This window comes from Orbicella faveolata, unplaced genomic scaffold (genome assembly GCF_042242905.1).
Source record: "Orbicella faveolata isolate gen_17 unplaced genomic scaffold, um_ofav_v1 contig_34, whole genome shotgun sequence".
Classification (NCBI taxonomy): domain Eukaryota; kingdom Metazoa; phylum Cnidaria; class Anthozoa; order Scleractinia; family Merulinidae; genus Orbicella; species Orbicella faveolata.
Window position 1 is genome coordinate 6553084 of NW_028301563.1, and position 24687 is coordinate 6577770.

Consider the following 24687-nt stretch of genomic DNA (forward strand, 5'->3'; position numbering starts at 1 on the left):
TGACTTTTTTGCTTGTGTACATCCGCAAACGGGACAAAGATTATGATTTGAGCTAATTTTTCCGTTCGCCATCGGTTGATGGAATGAAAATGAAAGGAATGCATCTGTTAGTATGTATTTCCTCATTTCGGATAGCTATTTCTTCATTACTTGTTGTACAACGCGAAACAGGCCATAGCGCCACTGCGTAGCTGTCTTGAAGCAGCAGTGTAATTTGCTGCAATCTTTCGTGAACCTACCTCGCTTAGCCAGTGGAAGCAAATGTCGCGGTCTTATTATTTTGTTTTTTTTTGGCATCAAATCATCTGTCCCAAACACCAGTTAATCGGGGTTATGTAGCTGGAAGCTCTTAGCTTTGACCCCTCGGAAGGCCATTGTACTCTGCAGTGTGACCACGTGCAAGACAGAAATTTGTTGGCTGGAATTTCTAGAAAAAAGGATAATGAAATAAATTCCATCCGTCTTTACCTTTAATGAAGTTAGTGTAAATTTTTAAACCATTAATACTAGAAAAAAAAGGCAGTGCTCTGAGCAACGAAAATCTAGAACATCCGAATAAGCGCTTACTTCAAGGGCGAAAGTATTTAAACAGGGTCAAATTTCAGGACACAAATGAAAGAAATGTTTTGGTTGTGACTAATCCAACTCTTTCCTTTTAGTTCTATTTCTTGTTTTGGACCTTCTTTGTACATATTGTTACTGTTAATTTAACTCTCTTATTATACCGGGAATAAAATCTTCAAGTTCCAATCAAAGATAATACAATTTTTCGCTAATGCTAAATGATGTACCCATTATTCAATCCCAATGTAATTAACTTTTTTACTATATTATTTGCAGATGCAATTTGTTCTACTTACCATAATAATCGCAGCTCTTGTTCGGGCCCTAATCTTAAGGGCCCCAGAAGAGCGATGAAATTATCCGGTACAGGAAACCGGGGATGGGGGGTAAGTAAAATTTTTATTTGCAATTTTTTGATTTTTCTAAACCTTCTTTTCTTTTTTTTCAATAATAATGCAAAGAAAACTAGTTATTATTATGACTAATTGATTTTTACACCAATTTGAATAGTAATTTATGCTGGCCTTATTCTCATTTTCTTTCTTTCTTTTTTCGTAGGCCAGTTCAACATCACAAAGCCCCCCAGGAGCACGGGGAAAGGTAATTCCCTGTGCCCAAAACCTTGTAAATATACGTTGTTTTAAAGTAAGAGTCAGCATCATATGTTTTAATAAACATTTTAAAACTGAAGTAACTTGCATACAATCCTCAATATATTAGGGAAATAAAACTCTTATAGCAATTACTCTATTACTGAAGAAAAGGAGCCTAAATGTCAGGTATACATGTAGAACCTACCATTGTTCTTGGAATTAACAGTGTACAAACTAATTGATAGCTGACAACAGGAAGTTATCGGGGCCGATGTTGCTTGGTGAACACGGATTGCGAGAAAAGAGCAACCCTCTCGCTCTCACACTACTTACTCTGCCCTGCTAAATAACTCCTTCTGTACCCTAACACAGTAGCAACGTGTAGTTAAAGTTTGGCAGTTTTTTCTTATCTGGTAAATTACCCTACAGATAGATTCTACTGTTGCTGCTCGCATATGGCTCATACAATTGTTTGAAAGAAGAGATAGGAACACATTTAACTGATTCTTCATTTCCCGATGTCTCTTGATCTCTTTACAGGACAAAAAAATTAATGAGCGAGCAGACACACTCAGATTATATGAGATTAGGGCTATCAACTCAAGATTGTTGATTAGAAGTGAACAAATTAACCAAGAGCAACGTAGTGTAATAAAATTACAGCATATTCGTTTCCTTTAATACACTGAGTATCCTGTGTAGTTTGAGACTCTGAGGCAAGGATGCTTTTCTTTTGATTTCAGTTTGAGGTGGCAGTTTTACAAAGGATGGTGTAGTTATTGACCAACAAAGTAACTAGGACTGCTCCTATGGTAAACTAGGTTTCAATTTTTTGTATTATTATCATTATTCTTTTTCTCTTTTTGATTTTTGGAATGATACATTCTATGATGCATAGAATAATATTATTTACATGCGGATATCGGATTTCGCTGTAGCAGGACTTGTTATCGGTAGTTGTCGGTAGGACTGATGTACAATTAACTACTTCTTCCAATGTATTTCAAATCAAATTAGACAGCATTTAAAAACTTGTAAATATTTTAACTCATCCCTAGCTGTCAAGGCCGATTATTAAACACGCTCTGATTTTGGCCCACGCAAGAGATTTACAAATCGCAAAAAATACTTTTTCGATAAAAGAAAACCGTAGCGGGTTGGTCTGGCTTGTAATTTTAAAGAAATCTGCAGGGCATTTGAAGTTTCCACGGTACCCTAAGAAATTTAATAAATCATTTCCAAAAAGTGCGTGCAGTCGCTATGCAACAATGAACACGAAAACACGAAAACACGAAAAACCTAGCGCCAGGATACGAAAAATAATGAATCAAAGCTTGCAACATGGAAGCTTTTTTATAAATACTGGTAAGACTTGTAAATGAAAAAAAAGAATTTCATTTAGCCATTTTCCCTGTCATTATAGAAAAAAAGCGGCGAACTGATTATACATGAAAAAACCCGTGATTCACGCCGTTTTAGCGTCTTTTTCGTTAAATATATTAAGCCTGAGGGGTCGAAAATTTTTGGCGACTAGTTACACACCGGACAGCTTACGTGACGAAAACAGATACCTTGAACGTGTTTTTCACAAAAACAACTACAACGCTGACTTTATTAGACGAAACATTTACCAACCTACTGAAGCTGACGCTACGAACAGGAACCCTACGCCTGTTACTACAGTGACTATACCTTACATTAAGGGCACTTCTGAGACCATCTCGCGGATCCTACAGCCCTACAACATTCGTGTAGCCCACAAACCTACAACTACGTTACGACACTTACTGACCAACGTGAAAGACAGAGACGAACCTAACGACAGACAGGGAGCAGTTTACAAGATCAAATGCTCCGACTGCCAGGCTTCCTACATTGGTGAGACTGGCAGAAACCTTAACACGAGACTGACTGAACACAAACGAGCCACGAGAAATGGTGATGCCAACAATCACATTGCTGTACATCATCAACTGACAAACCACAACATTGACTGGGACTCTGCTCAGTGCTTAACCTACAGTACAAACTATTTTCAACGACTGACTCTGGAAAGCTGGTACACTAACCTAGAACAAACGCCTCTTAACAGATGTCAACAACTACCAGCGCCTTACAAACGACTTATCCACGACAGAAACGAAACCGACAAACGGACTTCTAACAGACCGACTTAACAATACACGGACCAAAACCGACCTACTTGACTAACAATAGACGGATCGAAACCCACCAATGACTGATGACAAACTTTACACGAGTCTTTCAGCCAATACCATCATGGCTATACTGACCAATCACGTTCAACGGACCAGACTTATAACATCATCGACTGACAAACACTATTCACTTGACTCTGAAGATGACTTCCGCTCAGGTTGTCGAAACGTCAGTCACCAACAACAGTTCTTTTCAGAACTACACTCACCCGGACGATCACACTATACGAACTAAAATAATTGTGCTGGCGACCAAACTTGAAAACTTAGGGGCAAGCTGGACCCAATGTTTTTTCTTGAAACTCGAGCCCTGTAGTCCAGCGAGGAGCTTCAATTTCTTGCGCAGAAATAATATTTACCAAATCAAATCAACGACAAATCTGCAGAGCAAAAGGATTTTAAAAATGAAAAGTATAACTGATGGCTACCTCTTTTCGTTCCTTGCGATGCGCCGTTCGCTTGTAATGTATGCCTTTACAAGGGCCTTCCGTTGAAAAATTGTCGGAAGAATTTTTCTTCAATGACCTCTTTCTTGTGTTTCCACCCACAAGCTCGAACTGGTATTCAGTTTTGAAACAGTCGTCTGTGAAATGCTCGTTGGACACGTACATATTTTCGAGTTTTTTTGCATGAATCTCTCATCCGATCCCGACGTAGCTATTAGAACCACTTCTTTGGCAATTTTTGTTCTTTCCAGGCAAATTAAGGAAAGTCACTCCTCTTTCCCTATCCTTTTCGGTTCTGGTTTTACAGCCGGGGCCCGAACATTTTAGCTCACAGCTGAATAAACGAATTTAGAACAGAAAGGAAGAGCTTCAGCCTTTGAGCTTCGCGCCAATTCGGACGGAATGACGTCACGGATATTCGGCCTGGACTGCAAGATCCTTTCAAAATGGCGGCTCCCGGTGTCGAACTTTTCACTTCTTTTTCATTGGGATCGCATCCACTTAAGAAGCTAAAACAACGGTGAGTAACTCAACTCAATGTGAACTTTTTATTGGTGATGGAAAAAAATACACGGTTTTTGGGGCGACCTTCTCCTTTAAACTCGGTCGCGAAACAAAATGGCGGTGTTTTGGAGCTATTTTCGAGATTTCGTCGGGGCACAGAAAATCGAGGATTTAACTGAATCCAAAAGTGTTTTCGCAGAAGTATTTCAAATAACAAGTAGATTCGTTTTAACGAAAAAAAAAAAAAAATGGGGGTTTGATGCACTTTATTTCCATTACCTTAGTCTATTTATTTCTTTTATTAATTATCAGAAGAACTCCGGCTTGTGTTTTTTAACAATATTTTTAGCCAGAAAACGTTTTCAAATTTTAGTATAATTCATCCTGGCTGCAATCCCTCCAAATTTTCATAATCAGAACTGATTGAGACTCCAAGTTATCAACTCAAATCAGTAGATAAAATAGAACTACGGAACAACATTATGCAAAAGAATGCTGTACAAGTTGTGCCCTTTTCCACTCCCAGAACGATAGAGCATCGGCTCTTTTGAGCAAAAATTCTAAATTATATCTCCATTATTTTCTCTTGCAATCACACTATATTTTAACACTTTTAGCCGGCGGCGCCTCTTTCATCATTTCACCCATTGAAAACTCACCCTTATGCAGCCGAAAGCTTGTGCTTGTATAATATTTTTAGCCGAGAACGTTTTAAAATTTTACTACATGTGATTTATACTGGCTGGGGTCCCTCGATATTTTCATAATCACACTTGTGACTCTAAGTTATCAATTCTAATCAGTCTGTCTTTTTTTCCCTTTGCCTTCATTGTGCATATAATGTCAAGTTCTTTTGCAAGGGTTTCGACTGTTTCAAAATCCTCCCATTGTATTTTGCGTCCTTTTCTGATGTCCATCCCAACTTGTTTGTAATGACGATCTAGAACTTTTAAACAGTGTTCAGTTTTCTTGTTACCAGTGCACGGTGTTTTACCTGGAGTGATCCTTTGAAGATCGTGGTGAAAAAGAACAAGTTATCGGCTAGTGAAACTGAATAATTGGAGCACATGGCCTGTGGGTTCCCGCTGCCTCGTGTGACAGACAGTAACTAATCACGATGTTTGGGGAAAGAGGCTCTTTTGGGCAAGGCACATGGAAAGCCGTTTGGGGCTGGGACAGAATATTCTCTGTGTCTTGTGGCGTAATTTTGTGGCCGACTGGAAGCCGTCTATTGTATGATTTCAGCTTACTGCATATCTTTAGGTTCCAGTCGTATCGATCTCTCTCGAAGAACCAAGCGTAACTAATCACTACACTGACAGGTGAGATCAACCTAGCACCTTGGTATATCTTCTGAAAGGCTTCTTCGAAGTTACTTGCATTAAATCTCTTTAGAATGTACTCTCTACAGTGCGTAAAAGTGTCGCAGTAAATGTAGACAGGAAAGTACGTCATAAAATCTGCGACCATCGGTAACCCAAGCGCGATTTCGGTAGCGTTCGCCCACTTTCGCACCCAGCCAATTTTCATAGAGCACTGAGAACCCAGGATGCGTATCCTTGAGCCGTTAAATATGGTTGCTTTTGTTACGGGTGCCAGAAATGCAACATCGGTATCCATCCATGCTATAATGTGGTCGTTTGTGTATAGATCAATAAAGAAACTGCTCCAGAGTTGGCGGTTGTAACCCGGGGATTTTCGAGCACCCTTGAACTTTAAAACACTTGCGTCTTTGGGTAACGACTCAAAGGCCACCTCAAGTTTGCGATCTGGAAAGTGTTGTTTGATTTGACTTGTGAGGTTTCTGGCAAAAATATGATCCTGCTCCGATTCTTCGTCAAGAACTACGACTGTCTTCCCAAACGATGCAGGTCAGAAGAGAACAGCAGTCCTGAACAAGTCGCAGAAAAAAACGAGTCCTGTGTTCTTTCAGTTTGCCCGTCATCCTCACGAACAGCGAGATCGATGGAGTAGAATTTTCCATGGAAGTGCCATCACGATTTTGTCTTGCTTTGTCAGCGAGGTTGTATGACGGGGCTGCTACTTCGCTCTTGTTATTGATGTTGATACAGTTCCATAAAATAATGCCACTGAAGGTCATCAATAGGGCGACGAATTGAAACCTTCGCGTCAATGCAAAGCGATTCAAGGCCCAGAAAAACCTGCGTTTCATTGCAACCTTGTCTTTTTAATTAAGATTATGATGAAGCCCTGTGGAACATCTCGCGTCTGCCAGAAAGATGGAGACACTTATTTGCGTAAAAAAATTTCTTTGTCCGCTTTTATAAATAATTAATAGCCGTCGTTAGATGGTGTCTACGCATGAAATTCAAATTCAAGCCTAACTTTTGAAGTCTGTTGTTTTTGACCATTTTGTAGAGAACAGATTTATCACGACTTAAGTAGATAAACATAAACAGTTAACTTTACAACTGAGTTATTTCCTAGTACGTAGCAAACGAAGCGTGTATAAAAACAAACAGTATCCAACTAACACAGAGGGACCCAGTCTAAAATACGCCGGAGAAATTTGAAACCGCAGCATTATTTGTATGGTCAGGCCTAAGGCCCACACCAGTCCCTCACGAAAACCTCCAAACGTTCCGATACTCATTTTTGTCGCTCTCGTACAGCATTTTTATACTGAAAATAACGCAGGTGAGAGCGATCAATTTGAATTCATTACTCCATGCAAGCCTTCCGATCGTCGAAAATTTTGCATGCATCTTTGAGCGTTTGTTGTGAAGAAGTGATGTGAAGGTGATGTCAAGCAACCTGATCGGCACCGCTGGAATGTGCTTAAATGTCCCCGCAGGGTGATGTAAAAGCGTATTTTAACATAGCCTTATCGAAGCGCGCTTTCTGACTGGCTAACGCGCTCGACCATTTGCCCGTGCCTTGCACGCTCACGTCAGTTTGTTTATTCGTACTTTGTCTCGGCAATTTTTTTCATCGATGTTGACACTATGTAAAACATAATTCCTATTTTTCTTCTAAATATGGAAAAATCTAATGATTCTTCCGGAGATGGGGAATATTATTTCCGTGAGCTAGCAAATTTCGAGCTTAATTTTTTTGCCGGGCGTCCCCCTTCTTAGAGATTTGCGAATTAAAGCGAGCAGGAGTTGAATCAGCTGGTTCAAGAAAGGCACTCGGCACTCGGAGACCGAGCAAAAAAACACAACAAACTGGTAGTAATGCATTGCGGGAATTTTACAGAGAATTTTCTAGCGATATGACGACCTTTCATTGTAAAACTTTTCTGGCATTGAAAGCCATTTAAATTTATGCTTTCCACGAACAAAACTTGAACATGAGAGCTGTAGCAAATCTCTGTTTGTGAAGTCTTACATACGAAATCCTGCTGTTCTGTTTTTTTTTTTTCTGAGCTTTAACAAAGGAAGTTTTATCAAATATTGTTAGCTTGTGATAAATTTTGCTTGCATCTTTGAGCGTTTCTGCTGAAGAAGTGATAAAAAGTTGATGTCAAGCAACCTGATCGGCACCGTTGGAATGTGCTTAACCGCAGGGTGATGTAAATGCATAGGACTGGATCGAATTCAAATGAAGTCCACGTGTTAGAAGTCATAGAATGGTATTCAGAAGAGAGGCAGATTTTATTTGGGAACGTGAATCTTGTTAGGTACCTCTAAGAAGTTAGTGTTACTTTGCTCTTGTTAATCGTACTGAGACATGTACATAAATTAATGGCACTCTCACGGAATTTTGGAAATTAAGGAAAAATCTTGTAAGCATCGAAGTCTATCTGAGGAATAAGGAGTATAGTGATACTCAATGTTTTGATGCGGAGACGCGGAAATGAATTAAAAGAACTAGAAATGATCAACATGTCAAGACAACATGCGATCGTCGCTAGCGCAGAGCTTAAGAAGAAAACTTGAGAGCGCTCGAACTATAGATTAAACAAAAAAAGTCGGTTCACGACCCTAAATAATCGTTGTTCTTTCGTTGTTTTGTTCCCTGTACTGAAAAGATATTTGAAATGTGACGCGCATATGCAAACCCATAAAGATGAAGAAATTCATGAAAATTTACATTCTATAAAATCATTGTAAATATGTACGAGGTGATCATGAATTGAATGAATTATCCAGAACTTTTTTCTAAATTCTAGGACTACAGCGCATTGTAGATTTTGTCAAAACGTTTACCGTATGGAATACTGCCAAACCGCCATTAAGCGGCCACCCTCTGTTAAGCGGCCAGTTATCAAAGTCTTAGAATTGCTGTGAGTAAAATACTGTAAATAAAATCCCTATGAAACGGTCACTTCTATTAAGCGGTCGCGGACACCTTTTGGCCCGTCCTGCTGAGCGCTTTTTGATGTCCTCAGTGCAATTAATTATATAACCCGGGCATTAAGCAGACGCCCACAATTTAATACACGTAGCTTGGCTAAGTGCAAACCAATTCAAAATGGACTCAAATCAAGAGTCATGGAAGAATATAGGAGATTTAAAGAATTTCGAATAAAATCGTAATAACTGAACTCTGAATTCGAACTAAAACCGAAATGTAAGGTTTAAAAAAACAACAAAGATAGGGCAAACTGAGGCCTGGTAAATAGGAAACGCGCAAAATACTTGGTGTTGCCAAAAAAACTATTTTGTAAGAGATTGTTGATCACTCGATTACAAACGTTGATTGAGTGGATTTCCCGTTCACATGAGCTCCACCGTTTTATGACGCGTATTGTCTAGGTGGAATATTTGCAGATAATGTCAGCCTCCTTCGCAAGCCTTTCCACAGTTTCAAGGTCCCGCCATTTTATTTCACGCCCCTGCTTAATTTCAGTTCCAACTTGGTTATAATGGCGCTCTAGATTCTTTAGGCAGTGGTTTCTCTTGCTTCTAGTACATGGTGTTTCATGGCCCGGTGTGAGTTTCATAAGATCGTGATTAAAAAGAACCAGGTTAGTGTCCGCTGAAAATGACCGAGTGGAGCAAATCGCCTGTTGTTTATCGGCTGCTCTTTGTGACAGACAGTAACTAACAAAAATGTTGGGAAGAAAAAATGTTGTGTTTATCTGAAAAGTATGATCAATATGTAAAGCTGTTTGAGGTTGAGAGAGAACATCTTCTGTGTGTTGTGGTTCAATTTTGTGGCCGACTGGGAAACGTGTATTGTATAACGTCAGTTTACAGCATATCTTTAGATTCCAGTCATATCGATCTCTCTCGAAGAACCCAGCGTAACTTATCACAACGTTGACTGGAGATATTAGAAAGGCGCTATGGTAGGACTTCTTAAATGCTTCTTCAAAGTTACTTGTATTAAATCTCTTTAGAATGTACTCTCTGCAGTGCGTGAAAGTGTCGCGGTAAATATAGACAGGAAAATACGTCATGAAATCCGCCACCATCGGTAACCCAAGCACCATTTTGGTAGTGTGCGCCCATGTTCTCACACGGGGGATCTTCATGGAGCACTGAGAACCCAGGATGCGTATCCTTGAGCCGTTAAATATGGTTGCTTTTGTTACTGGTGTAAGAAATGTGACATCGCTATCCATCCATGCTACAATAGGATCGTTTGTGTATAGATCAATAAAGAAACTGCTCCAAAGTTGGCGATTGTAACCCGGAGATTTTATTGAAGCCGTAATATTCAAAATACTTGCGTCTCTGGGTAACGACTCGAAGGCCACCTCAAGTTTCCGATGTGGAAAGTGTTGCCTGATTTGACTTGTTAAGTTATTGGCAAAAATATGATCCTGATCCGATTCTTCATCAAGAACTACGACTGTCTTTCCAAACGATGCAGGCCAGAAGAGAACAGCAGTCCTGAGAAGATCACAGTAAAGACGAGTCCTGTGTTGTTTTAGTTTGCCCGCCATCCTCACGAACAGCGTGATCGACGGGATGCTAAAGTTCCCCACGTAAGCGTGAATACGATTTTGATTTACTCTGGCAGCGGTGTCAAAATGCTCATATTTGCTGCTCTCGCACAGCATTCTTATGCTAAAAATAACGCGGATGAGAGCGATTAATTTAAATCCATGCCTCCATTCAAAGTCTGCGACCTTCAGAAATATTGCTTGCATCTTTGAGCGCTTCTTGTGAGGAAGTGATCAGAAGGTGATGTCAAGCAACCTGATGGTCATCGCTGGAATGTGCTTGTAGTCATTCTATGTCACGTGTGAACAGTGTTTTGAACATGTGATGGAAACCAACCAATTCACGCGCGACGTTCAGATACGTGACGGAGATGACATTGGAAAGTCATAGATGTAAAATTTGTGGCGTTTTGTGAAGATCCATGTGACACAAGAGACTCTGTTCTATCTGTTGTGCGACAAAATTGACCACCATGGACACCATATTTCTAGAGGTTCCAAGTTTGAAAGGAGAGCATTTGTGCCTTACAGAGGCTATGTAGTTTTATTCATTGGTCCATTTCTCTTATCTTCTCTGGTACCAGAAGTGCTAGCCGGAGAAATGCAGTCGAACCTCCGGTTGCGACCACCTCTCGTAAGTGACCACCTCTCCTCAGCGACCAGTTTTCCAAAGTACCAAAAGTTTCCACGTCAGATCACTATATTTGGAACCTCTTGTGAGCGACCACCTCTCGTAAGCGACCGCGACCACTTTTAGAGCTAAAAGTTTGAGATGTTCTTTTACTTTTAACCTCCCGTGAGGGACCATTGAACAGATTATAGACCGAAAAGTGGACACAATGTAAGATGTTTTTGCATCATTGCATTCCTGGGTAGTACAAGAGATGGAAATTTTGTCAGCGAAAAGTACCGGTTTTTTTTTCTTCTCGAAATTGACTTTTCACATAAATAAGACGTTTAAAACATGGTTAATTCTCTGCAGTTACCATATGTTAATGAGGCAAAATTTTGACCGGCAAAATGGTCTGAGCTCTCGTAAGCGACCACCTAGGCTTGACATTTTGGGTGGTCGCTTACGGGAGGTTCCACTGTAGTCTTTTTTTTTGTAAAAAAAAAAAAATATATATGTTTTTCCGGCTTAGGCTGAATAGTCTTATTTTTCTGTCGATTTTAGGTTGCAAATAGCCTTGTTAATATTTTTAGATTATAGCCTATGGCATTTCCGATTTATTGATCTTGATGGTGTTAAAGTAATTTTGGAGCAAATGTTGGACTGCAGGCAATAAATCCTGATATGACACATAGAAATTTTTTCAGAAATGTTATACGGCTAGTGCTTTTTTTGCTGTTTTTTTCCTAGTTTTGCTATTCAGAAAAAGGAAGAATTTCATATATCAAGTTTAGATAAAAACATATAATGTCTTGTATTTACAAATTTTCAACACACAAAATTATATTCTTTTTAAAATTTCAGCTTTGGGGTTTATTCTTAAAATATTCTTAAACTTTAACAAGTTTCAGAATCGATATTCTTACAAAATATATTTTTGTAGAATGAAAAAAGGAGTGCAGGCGAGCTTCTGCCCCGGGAGTATAATTTCTGTCGACGTGCGTTTACCGTTTGCAGAAAACAAGAGGAAGGCTTACTACTCAATGCCTGTATTCGTACAATGACAGCAAACGAAACCAATGTCGAACTGGACTCACGTGATGTGTTAAGTGATTATTTGAGGAGGCGAAAATCACACGCTCGACTGATCTCTCAAACTGCGCCTTTTGTTACATGAGCTGATCTAGAGATGCGTGGCTTATATTCCTGACCTAAGTAATTTACGGCCGCTGGTCGGAACATTTTGAAAACTCGAAAAGACCGTTCGAAAATTCCAAATCGCTATTCAAATTTTGCAGTTTCCTCTTTAAATTAGTAAAAACAAAAGGCAATGCTCAAATATGGAAAACAAGACTTGTCACGTTTATTGAACATTCGGATGACCGTTGACGCGTGACGTAGTGTTACGAAAAATTGTTTAAGTCAAGTTCTAGAACAATCTAGAACCGTAAGTCATTCAGCCGTGACCAATTTGTATAAGAACATTCCAGAACATTCTGATCCTTATGTAATGACTCAGATTAGAAACTGTGTCAAACTACTTAATTTAGCTCCTAATAGAAGTTTCTAGAACTTTAAGCCTCATGTATATTAGGGCGAGAGTTTCTTCTGTAAAGGAGATTGGTTCAAATTTGGAGAAGCTTAGTGTTGTAAATTCGTTACCTTACGGAAATAAATTAGTTTGTTGCTGTTACCAGCGATCCTCAGTTTTGTCTGGAAACAACCCTCCTCTACAATGATACTCGTAACACGTAGAATGACTGTAAATGCCCCCGCATGGTGATGTAAACGCGTAGGACTGGAACGAATTCACATCAGTCAATCAGTGAATCAGTCAGTTTATTAATGCCTTGCGTGGGAAAAGGTTGCCCTCGGTATCCGAGCCAGGGGCTCATGTATAAAACGCATGACAAAAAAATATCAGTCAGTATAATCCATGAAATATTTTTGCTCGCGACTGGTCTAAACGCGTCATGTGACTGAATACTCCCCAGCTAAAACTGATAAATATCCGAATGTTACTTTTTTTTCAAGCATCTGAGCGGGCCGGATTCCTAAATCCTCGAATTTGATTGGCTAATCATACGCACGTGACCGGTCCAGCTTTTTACGATACGGCCCACGGGCCGGATTTTTTCTTCGCTGCCTAAATTTCGCTCCTAAAAGTTGGCGGTAATCGTCAATCTTTTGCCTTCTTTACTCGTCCGTCGGCGATTAGTCAACGCAAGTTTATCTCTGTTCACTTTAAAATGGCACGGAAAGTCACTGTAAGTAAATTCAATTGAGTGTTTTGGAGTTGTGAGAGTTTGCTTGGTTGTTTGTAGCTTGGCGCTGTAATGGCGCGTAATCCTATGTTTCTCTCGTCGTAAAATTTGATTCAATTTCAGTCGAGTTTACCTCTCTGATTGTTGCTGTATTTAGGAGAGTTTCTGTGGAATACACTTAACGAATTTCCTCGCTTTCTTCTATTCAATTTACGGTAGAAAAGTGACGAAGTGATTTTAAAAGCAACGACTGACAGAAATTGTTTTTGTAGTAAAACTTCAAACTTCGCACGAAATTTCACACCGCAAAAACAACTTTGGAGAACTTAACTGGTGAAATAAATGCAACTAACACAAAGTAGTTCGAAAAAATCTGTTTTTTAATACATCTTCTTTGTCTACTATCTGAGTCACTCGCTCGTTGCCAAGATCTTTTTCAAATCGTTAGCAGACGGCGCGCAAGCCGATTCAATGACAAGAGTTGCGTAAAAAAAACAATTTGTAATCTGTAAAACCAATTTACTGCAGGAAAAAAAAAAAAAAACATAAACATGTTATTTGCCGGCTTACGGTCGGACCTCCCAGCCGGCAGATAAGATATATGTATTCCCCAATTTTCAAAACCGCGCGAGTTGCGAAAAACATTTGAAGGATAATGAACGCAATAGCCTCCATGTGGCGTGTGGCGTGAGAATGTACTGGGATATTTGTCCTTGGACATTATTTGTTCCTCAAAGCTCACAGTTTTCCTCGAGCTACACTCTCGAAAAACTGTTCGCTCCTCGGCATAGATAATGTCCGCGGACAAATATCGGAGCATATTTCCGCGCCAAATGAAGGGCATTGTTTATACAGATAGAATTATAAATAAAAGCGTAATATGAAATAACACAAAGTTATATATATATATATATATATATATATATATATATATATATATATATGTATGTATGTATGTATGTATATGTGACATATCCCAATAGTGCCAATAAAACAATAATTATTGTGAAAGAAAATCAATTTAATATTGATAGTAGTTACATTTACAACTAGTCCTCAGTATTAGAAGATGGTTCCATAGATGTGTAACCTTATACGTGAAAGAATTAAGGTAGTACCGGTTGTTACATAAGAAGGTTGAACAAGATTACAAGCTCCACTCCTTAAGTTGTAATGCGAGACACGATACTCGAAGAAATTAAAAATGTAACTAGGCCCATTTTCCCTGATACATGGAGTACACTTGATGGAAGTTATATAATGGTATTAAGAAGAGAAGCAGATTTATATCTCAGAACGCGAGTCTTGAACTTGACGCGCGTATGCAACCCCATAAAGTTGAAGAAACTCATGAAACTGTTTGCATACTGTAAAATCATTAAGGTGATCAAGAAACGCATGAATTATCCTGGACTGTCTTCTAAATCTTTGATTTACTTTGGCAACGCACGGTGTCGCTCTCCTACAGAAATTTTATGCTAAAAATTATTGCTGATGAGAACGATTAAAACCTTCGGATCCTCAAAATTATTGCTTGTATCTTTGAGCGTTTGTTGTGAAGCAGTGCTTAAAGGTTGATAAGAAATAATGCTTATCACCGCAGTTTGCTTGTTATTTCTTATCAAGCTACGATGGCCAAAGAAAAAGAGTATTTACGACATTGCTTAAAGGTTGTTGTCAAGCAACCTCATCGGCACCGCTGGGGAATTTAAGTACCTTCGTTCCAGCGGTGCCGATCAGGTTGCTTGACATCAACTTCTCATCTCTTCTTCACAAGAAACACTCAAAAGATACAAGCAAAATTCTCGAGGATCGGAAGGTTTGGAGGTTTTCGTGACGGACTGTGTAGGCGGTAGGCCTGACTATACAAATAAAGCTGTGTTTTCAAATTCCTCCGGCGTATTGTAGACGGGGTCCCTCTGTGTTAGTTGGATCATGATACTGTTTGTTTTTATAAACCCTTGGTTTGCTACCTATATTGGGAAATCACTCAGTTGTAAAGTTAACTGTGTAGGATTATGCACGTACGCCATGATAAATCTGTTCCCTACAAAGATTACAATGGTCAAAAAGAATAGACTTCAAAAGTTAGGCTTGAATTTGAATTTGAAACTCAGAGACCATCTGACGACGGCTCTTAATTATTCATACAAGCAGAAAAGGGAATTTTATTTATTTAAATGAGCGTCTTCATCTTTCTAGCAGACGCGAAACGTTTCATAGGCTTTCATCATAATTAAAGACAAGGCTGCAATGAAATACAGATTTTTCTGGGCCTTGAATCGCTTTGCATTGACGCGAAGGTTTCAATTCGTCGCCCTATTGATGACCTTCAGTGGCATTTTATGGAACTGTATCAACATGAATAACAAGAGCGAAGTAGCAGCCCCGTCATATAACATCGCTGACAAAGCAAGACAAAATCGTGATGACACTTCCATGGAAAATTCTACTCCATCGATCACGCTGTTCGCGAGGATGGCGGGCAAACTAAAACAACACAGGGCTCGTTTTTACTGTGATTTTTTCAGGACTGCTGTTCTCTTCTGGCCTGCATCGTTTGGAAAGACAGTCGTAGTTCTTGACGAAGAATCGGAGCAGGATCATATTTTTGCCAAAAACTTAACAAGTCAAATCAAGCAGCACTTTCCAGATCGCAAACTTGAGGTGGCCTTCGAGTCGTTACCCAAAGACGCAAGTATTTTGAATTTTACGGCTTCAAAAAATCCCCGGGTTACAACCGCCGACTTTGGAGCAGTTTCTTTATTGATCTATACACAAACGATCCCATTATAGCACGGATGGATAGCGATGTCACATTTCCTACACTAGTAACAAAAGCAACCATATTTAACGGCTCAAGGATACGCATCCTGGGTTCTCAGTGCTCCATGAAGATCCCCCGTGTGCGAACATGGGCGCATACTACCAAAATGGCGCTTGGGTTACCGATGGTGGCAGATTTCATGTCGAATTTTCCTGTCTATATTTACCGCGACACTTTCACGCACTGCAGAGAGTACATTCTAAAGAGATTTAATACAAGTAACTTTGAAGAAGCCTTTACTAAGAAGTCCCACCATAGCGCCTTTCTAATATCTCCAGTCAACGTTGTGATAGGTTACGCTTGGTTCTTCGAGAGAGATCGATACGACCGGAATCTAAAGATTAGCAGTGAACTGAAGTCATACAATACACGTTTTTCAGTCGGCCACAAAATTTAACCACAACACACAGAAGATATTCTCTCTTAGCCTCAAATAGCTTTGCGCATTGATCATACTTTTCGGATAAACACAATATTTTTTTTTCCTAACATTTTTGTTAGTTACTGTCCGTCACAAAGAGCAGCCGATAAACAACAGGCGATTTGCTCCACTTGGTCATTTTCAGCGGATACTACTGTAACCTGGTTTTTTTTAATCACGATCTTATGAAACTCAAACGGGGCCATGAATCTCTGTGTACTGGAAGCGAGAGAAACCACTGCTTAAAGAATCTAGAGCGTCATTATAACCAAGTTGGAACTGACATTAAGCAGGGGCGTGAAATAAAATGGCGGGACCTTGAAACTGTGGAAAGGCTTGCGAAGGAGGCTGACATTATCTGCAAATATTCCATCTAGGCAATACGAGTCATAAAACAGTGGAGCTCATGTGAACTGGAAATCCACTCAATCAACGTTTGTAATCAAGTGATCAAAAATCTCTCACAAAATAGTTTTATTTGTCAACACCAAGTATTTTGCGCGTTTCCTATTTACCAAGTCTCAGTTTGCCCTATCTTTGTTGTTTTTTTAAACCTTAAATTTCGGTTTTAGTTCGAATTCAGAGTCCAGTTATTACGATTTTATTCGAAATTCTTTAAATCTCCTATATTCTTCCATGATTCTTGACTTGAATCCATTTTGAATTGGTTTGCGACTTGGCCAAACTACGTATATTAAATTGTGGGCGTCTGCTTAATACCCGGGTTAATAGCAGTAACGACATGAAAAAGCGCTGAACAGGACGGCCAAAAGGTTGCCGCGGCCGCTTGATAGAAGTAAGCGTTTAATAGGGATTTTATTTACAGTATTTTACTCACAGCAATTCTAAGACTTTGATAACTGGCTGCTCAACAGAGGATGGCTGCTTAATGGAGGTTCGACAATATTCCATACAATAAACATTTTAACAATTTCTACAATGCGCTGTAGTCTTAAAAGTTAGAATAAAGTCCCGGATAATTCATGCAATTCATGATCACCTCTTACATATTTATAATGATTTTACAGAATGTAAATTTTCATGAGTTTCTTCATCTTTATGGTTTTGCATACGCGCGTCACATTTCAAATATCTTTTCAGTACAGGGAACAAAACAATGAAACAACGATTATTTAGGGTCGTGAACCGATTTTTTTATTTTACTCTATAGTTCGAACGCTCTCAAGTTTTCTTCTTAAGCTTTGGGCTAGCGACGATCGAATGTTGTCTTGACATTTTGATCGTTTCTAGTTCTTTTAATTAATTTCCGCGTCTCCGCACCAAAAAATTGAGTATCACTATGTTCTTTATTCCTCAGATAGACTCCGATGCTTACAAGATTCTTCCTTAATTTCCAAAATTCCGTGACAGTGCCATTAATTTATGTACATGTCTCAATACGATTAACAAGAGCGAAGTAGCACTAACTTCTTTGAGGAACCTAACAAGACTCACTCGAGGATCGGAAGGTTTGGAGGTTTTTGTGACGGATTGGTGTGGACGGTAGGCCTGACCATGTAAATATTGTAGACGGGGTCCCTCTGTGTTAGTTGGACACTATTTGTTTTTATACACGCTTGGTTTGCTACGTACTGGGAAATCACTCAGTTGTAAAGTTAACTGTGTATGTTTATCTACGTAGGTCATGATAAAATTGTCCGCCACAAAGATTACAATGGTCGAAAACAATAGACTTAGAAAGTTAGGCTTGAAATTGAATTTCATACTTATAACGGGTCGCAGTAGAGCAAATTCAAATATTTCCAATTTTTGGTGTGGAAAAAATTGGCAAAAATTTCGCAAGCTTCAAATTTTGGCGGTGGTCGCATTGGACCAACATGTTTTAACCAAAACTTCGCTGATTGACGTAGACGTCACAAGATATACAGACAACAAAACGTCTTGCGCGTTGATTGTACAAGAATGGATTGTCATATACATGTGATTATTTTCTCAACAAAACAACGCAACGTTTTTAGTATTGTTGGTGCACCGTCAGCTGGCTTTTCAACGGTTAGTGTCTGCAATTAGAAGACGTAGGGTTCGCTTGGATAGACATCGTTTACGAAACCGTCCTTGGTCGTGGATTTTACCGCGTCCGGCAGAGTCATGGTTTGAAATACATTTCTACGATAGAAACATTGCGGAAGATTACTTTCGACGCCAGCTGAGAATGACGAGAGAGACCTTTCAAGCCCTTGTTGGTATCCTAACGCCGTGGTTGAGGGACTGTATTCCACCGGAAAAGGCTTTAGCCCTAAGAATATATAAACTTACACATGGCAATTCATTCGTCATCATTGGACCTGTATTTAATGTTGGCAAATCCACCGTAATCAAGGCCGTCCAAGACGTTGTGGCAGCTTTGTTTGAACTGAAAGATGAATGTATTCATTTCCCAGAAACAGTGGCAGAAACCACAGCCTCTATAGGAACATTTAAAGACTTATCTCGACTGCCAAATATTGTTGGAGCGATCGATGGCACCCATATACCGATAAATGCACCACGAGAGAGTGCAGTCGATTACTTTAGTCGCTATGAAAATCACGACTTTGGCATTCAGGCAGTAGCTGATGGGGACTTGCTCTCTTTTTAGATGATTTTTCCGCTGGATATCCAGGAAGTATGCACGACGCTCGCATATTAGTAGTTTATATCAAAAAGCTGAGCAAGGAGACATTCTCACTGGCCCCATCGTCAATGTTAACCACCACGAGATTGGCCCATATTTAGTAGGTGACAGTGCTTACCCGATATCTCCATGGCTACAAGAGCCATTCCCAGAGGTTCCGAGAGACAGAAGCGAAATACAATTAAACATGAGCTGTCAAGACAGTGCGCTTCTGGATGCCTTAAGTCACGCTGGAGAATTTTACAAAAGCGCCTTGATAGTGACATTAAATTCCCTGTCGCGATCGCTGTTGCTGGGGACGATTGAAATGATAATGGAAATCCAGATTACTACTGCCGTGATGACGACAACAAAGATGTTGTTAGCAGTGGCTGATCCTGATCTTGAGCTAAGGGGGAGGTGGGAGGGGGGGGGAGGGGGAGGGACGGTTTTGTTTTGCTTGCCCTGCCGACTTTTCTTCCCTCTGTGATTTCTTCTTTTTTTACCAAAAATAAGGGGGGCCCGGGCCCCTCCGACCCCGCCCCTAGATTCGCCACTGCTTAGGGATGGAGAAGAGATAAGAGACATCCTCAAAGAATTTCTCTAACTTTATTTTACATAATCTTGAGTACATTATATCTTTCGCGTTACCATGCTTATATTGTTTCAGTTTTTCATTTACCATTAACATCTCTTGATTTCAAATGTTAAATCGTAATCATGATTTAAATTTGCTTGCTGAACTTTTATCACATTGTGCTACAACATAAACATAACTTGGAATTGCGTTACATGCAGCGGGACACGCAGTATTGTATATACGTCGTCAAATTTTCTGAAATTGCGTAAAATAACTGTTATGTTATCGAACAGGAACATTTCAAACACGGTCAATTGAACTTTTATCATATTGTGCTACAATATAGACATAACTTGTAAATTGCGTTACATGCACTAGGTCACGAAATATTATACATACATCGTAAAATTATCTAAAATTGCTTAAAATAAATGTTATGTTATCGAACAGGAACATTTCAAACACAGTCAGTTTCTGGCTAGAAGAATGTGGTAATGTAAAACGTATTTAACCGTTCATTTGGAAGAAGACGATTCAGTGTTCTTGCTCATAAACTGGGTCATAGCCCCAGGTGAGAATTGACCCATCATGGCCATCTGTTGTTTTGGGTTTCTGAGAAGGTTTCCATAGAGTTACTTAAATTTTCTCCGCATTTTTTGAAGGCGTCCATACTTTCACGCAATTCTCTTATTTCCTCCTCTTCGCCTTCTTCGATGGCTGCACGATTCCTTTTCCTCGACTGTTTAGACTGTTTCCTCCTATCGGTTCCTATCGGGGGTCAACACTGCTGCTGTTTGATGTGTTCAGTGGACTTGAACTTCCACTGGTCCCTGGGGCCTGGTTCTCGAAAGTTCCCGTAAATACCGGGCCCTATAACTTACCGGGCCGGTTAACGGGGCCCGATAATTTACCGGGTCTTTCGAGAAACAGGCCCCTGCTTCGGACACGTTTCGTAATGTAACGATATCTCGATACCCCAAGATAAGCTAAGATAGCGTCGATCTCGTTGTAAAATATGCTTTGTCTCCTTGTGCCCCCAGTCTGTTTCCGGTTCCACTCCTTTGCCTCTTTATATTTCTCAATTAGGTATTTAATTTTCTTCATACACTTTTCCACGGTCTTGTTGGACTTTAGACGAGAGTTCAACTCCTCCTAGATTTTCCTCCACGCGGTTCTGGCTTCTCTCTGCTTTCTAGCAATTCGTGGTTTTCAGCCCATAATTGGACTAGCAGTTGTTGCTCTGCTTGAGACCAAGTCTCGTACTTTACTTTCTTTTTTCCTTTGTTGTCATTTGCGTTGTTGCTTCTACTTTCCTTTTTTTTCCTTTTTTTAAATTTATTTGTTTTTATAATTATATTACATTCATTAAGGTCATTCCGCAGTATTGCATTGCGCATCCCTCCTGCGCATAATTTCACGCGTGATTAGCGCGCGCGCATTAAAAAAATGGCGGTTTTTCTTTACAGCTGGACCTCGCCATAGAGGCAAATCGTCATTTTCTCGCAAACGAGTATGGTGACCTATGATTTTTTTCTGTTGTTTTGAATTGACTAATAAATTTCTCTGTGTAAAATAAATATGGACCAATTCTTAGTGAAGAACAAAAAGCGATCGTCGGAAACGTGAATTTAGCAAGCAATCGTAACTACAATCATGGTGCTCTTATAAGGATTTATATGGGTATAAACAAGGTGCTTTTGCTCCTAAACGAACACGGGTACCCCTCATTTTTGTTACAAAATTTAAGTTCCTATAATGTAAACAATCGATAGGCAAAGTTTCTCAAAAATCTCAGTGCAGGTTCTATTTCAGCGGAATGACCTTAAGTTACACCTACATTGTATATTACACTACCACACACTTCTACACTACATAGTAATTTACTTAATTACTTTACATACTACTTTTACATCCACATTGTATACTACACTACTTCACACTACTTCACACTACTTATACTTAACACCCGAAACGGAAATAAATCAATAAGGTTTACAACGCTTACAACACTACATAAGTTTTCTAACAATACAGAAAAAAGTGTCTCTACAATAAATATTCAATAAAAAATATACAAATAAGTGTCTCTAATTAATGAGAAGCTTCCACTTTCCTTCGTGGATTTTAAGTCGGTTGCTCTCTATGGCTATAGATCGTTCAATGGATTCTATGTGATCTAATTTTATCATAAGATGACGCAATGATGGTAAAATATTCTTCAGACGACTGTGGTAAATAACTAGCTTTCCAGCAATGATAATATGATTTAAAAGCAACCAATGAGACCTTTTTTGCGTCAATCCAAAAATTATGTCACAATCGTTTAGGGAATCGATAGCAACGTGCAAGGATTTAAGCCAAAGAACAACAGACATCCAGAATGCTACAATGAAATCACACCTACAAAAAAGATGCTCGAGAGATTCATCTGAAATTTTGCAAAAAGTGCAGAGGGGTGAATCAATCATTTTCATTTTGTATAAGGATTTGTTGGTATAAATTATTCGATTTAGTAATTTATACTGAAAAACTCTTGTTTTAGTGTCAAGCGTGACAACATGAGGAATTTGATAGATCACTTCCCAATTAAGATCACCACTATTCTGAAACAAGGTACTAAATTTACGCCGTGCTGAAGGATAGACCTGAATAATTTCTATAAGTTTCCAATACAATTTCGAGGAGGTGATTGAATCAAGAGGAAGAGTACTGTATTTTAAGTAAAGAGTGTAGCTGAGCATGATATTTCGAGAGTCAGCTGAAGTGTTAGCTGAAGTGTCAGCTGAAGTGTCAGCTGAAGTGTTGTCTTTGGAGTTGATGAGCTTTTTCCATGTGAGAGGAATGGAACTGAAGAGACCAAACAGTAACAAATAATCATTAAAATTTAGCCTTTCTGCCTTGAAAAAGGTCCAAGGTTGCTTCTACTTTCTGCTTTCCACACTTGGAATCGAAGCGAGCGAAGGAGACTGTCTTGCTTCCATGCTTTCAAGGGACGGAGATTGTTTTGCCACCATCTCTTCGCCACTAAATTGATGCCGGTAGCCGGATCCAGGTATCATGTGACCATATCGCGGGCTCAAGTTTACAGCTCATCGAGGTCACGCGATTTTTGAAGTTGACCGCTGACCAAGTGCTGATTTTTGATTGGATTGCGGGCTCATGTCAGCTTAACTTGTTGAAAACAGGGCAGGATTGTTCGGAAGGTGGTTAACGCTAACCCAGGATTAAAAGTTAACCGAATTATAACTTTTTCTTCTATACAAATGTTTTTTTCTGCTTTGTTTTGTGTATATGGTGATTATTAAAACTCAAAAGAGAAGGCCAAACAATATACAGAAAACCTCACTGCAAAGTTGAAAACTCAAATCAAAATTCTACCTTTTCCTGGGTTAGCTTGTGGGGTTCTGAACAACCCGGAACAGGAGCTACGCTTTTAGGCTGGCCTAAATCTATATATTAATGGTAATAGGACTGAGTGGAGTCCAATTCGGTCTGTAATCATACGAGTGATTAACAAAATCGGACGACCGCGAAGCGGGAGTCCGCTTTGCTAATCACGAGTATGATTACAGACAGAATTGGGCGACACGATGTCCTGTTACCAATTAATCATAACAATTACAATTTCCGAAAAACAAAAAGTTTTACTTGAAAAAAGCTTTTAATAGCAATTCTTAAAATATGATGATTACAATTTCCGAAAAATATACGGAAAATAGCTTGAGTTTCTATGAAAACTGTCACCGGAGATAAGCCACGAAGAAATCACTCATTCGAATCGGTTACTTAGTAACAAATGATATATTTAGTAAACGTCAATCGATCAAATAATCAACCAGGCGTAAAACAGTCAGCCGAAGGAAAAATCGAGGCAAAGCGAAGTTGTGTTCAAGTTAAAACGATAGGATCTAAAAGTACTTACGAGTGACCACGAGTGACCAGGAATGACCACGAGTGACCAGGAATGACCACGAGTGACCACGAATGACCACGAGTGACCACGAGTGACCACGGTTTAGATTAAGTCAAAAAATTATCATGACGTCATTAAGAAGTCATTGTGAGGTCATTTCATCAAATAATGACCTTACCAATGACCAAACTTACGCTATTTAATAGTGTCGAGAACACTGCCTGTGCGTTCACAGTTCGATTTTTTTTCTTTCCAAATATTGGCTGTTGACCTTCTGGTTTTTCATGCTTCATTTGTGATCTTTTTTCAGTTGTGAAAGGTAAGAAAATCCGAGCGATCTTATTAAACGTAGTATAAGGGCTCAAAACTTCACTCGCGGACTTTGTCAGTTTTGTTTGATCGAATAACAGATAACGATCTGCACGTGTGGTTGAACTACTAATGAATGAATTAAACTTGTCAAACTATAAGCTTTGTAGGGAACTATAAACTTTCAGTAAAAGCATTTCTTTAAGATTTGTTTCGGCAAGTGAACGTTCAATTTAAGAACGCCAAAACTTATAATAAATATTTCTTGAGAAAATAAAGAGCGTTTTCCATTTACCGAAAAATTCCGAAAATTCCGGTTGGGATGTAAATGGAACACGACTTTATGGTTCGTTCCACTAGAAATTTTCCGGAATAAACGGAATTCCTGAAAAGGTAGTCCCGTTTTCCCGGTGGAAACTTCCCAATGGAAAATTTGTGTTCCATTTACAGATTTCTCGTCTTTATCACCAGTTCCATGCCTTTCGCGGTCTTTTAAGCGGCTAGGCCTCCCTGGGCTCCCTCGTGTTTTGACAAAAATGGCGGCTGATCAGGGTCAGTTTTCTCGAAGCTTTTTGCAAACAAACTTTCAGGGCTACTACGAGTGCTCTGCCTGCCACGTTCTAGCGCCAGATCTAGAAAATTTATAGCAGCACGAAGGTACTGCATATAAAAGTGGTAGGTAGAAATTCCTGCTTGTTGGAAGCTTTTTTTGCCGGTGCACGTTTCCCGCGTAAAATGTTGCATGAACAGCTCTGAGGAGTTCTTTTGCAATTCTTCGTTCACAGGTGAAGTTTCTGCCACTGTAAACCTAGAAAGATGGGAGGATGCAGATGTCAGACTTCTCATAGCCACATATGCCGTTAATAAGCATTTGTTTGGCGGGAAAGCGACGAAGAAAGACGTGTTCGAGAAAATAACAGAACAGTTTACTAAGGCCTCCATTTTGAATATTCGCAGGGGATTCAG

At 39.4% G+C, this 24687-nt stretch overlaps 1 protein-coding gene and 3 pseudogenes across 1 annotated transcript; 1 reads left to right on the forward strand and 3 right to left on the reverse strand.

Annotated features, from left to right (window-relative positions):
• Nucleotides 1–4575: 4575 nt before the first annotated feature.
• LOC149104420 (uncharacterized) lies at nucleotides 4576–6587 on the reverse strand (annotated as a pseudogene).
• Nucleotides 6588–7941: 1354 nt separating this feature from the next.
• Nucleotides 7942–10400, reverse strand: LOC149104421 (uncharacterized). The gene has a single exon (XM_089272174.1). The coding sequence runs from the start codon at nucleotides 10388–10390 to the stop codon at nucleotides 9044–9046; it is 1347 nt and encodes a 448-aa protein (XP_089128300.1). The 5' UTR covers nucleotides 10391–10400; the 3' UTR covers nucleotides 7942–9043.
• Nucleotides 10401–15310: 4910 nt separating this feature from the next.
• Nucleotides 15311–17194, forward strand: LOC149104422 (uncharacterized; annotated as a pseudogene).
• A 2820-nt stretch (nucleotides 17195–20014) lies between these two features.
• Nucleotides 20015–21417, reverse strand: LOC149104423 (uncharacterized; annotated as a pseudogene).
• Between the last annotated feature and the right edge of the window lie 3270 nt (nucleotides 21418–24687).

Bases quoted from the DNA above. Each gene is read 5' to 3' on its own strand.
- LOC149104421 (XM_089272174.1), bottom strand. From the start codon at position 10,390: ATGCAAGCAATATTTCTGAAGGTCGCAGACTTTGAATGGAGGCATGGA.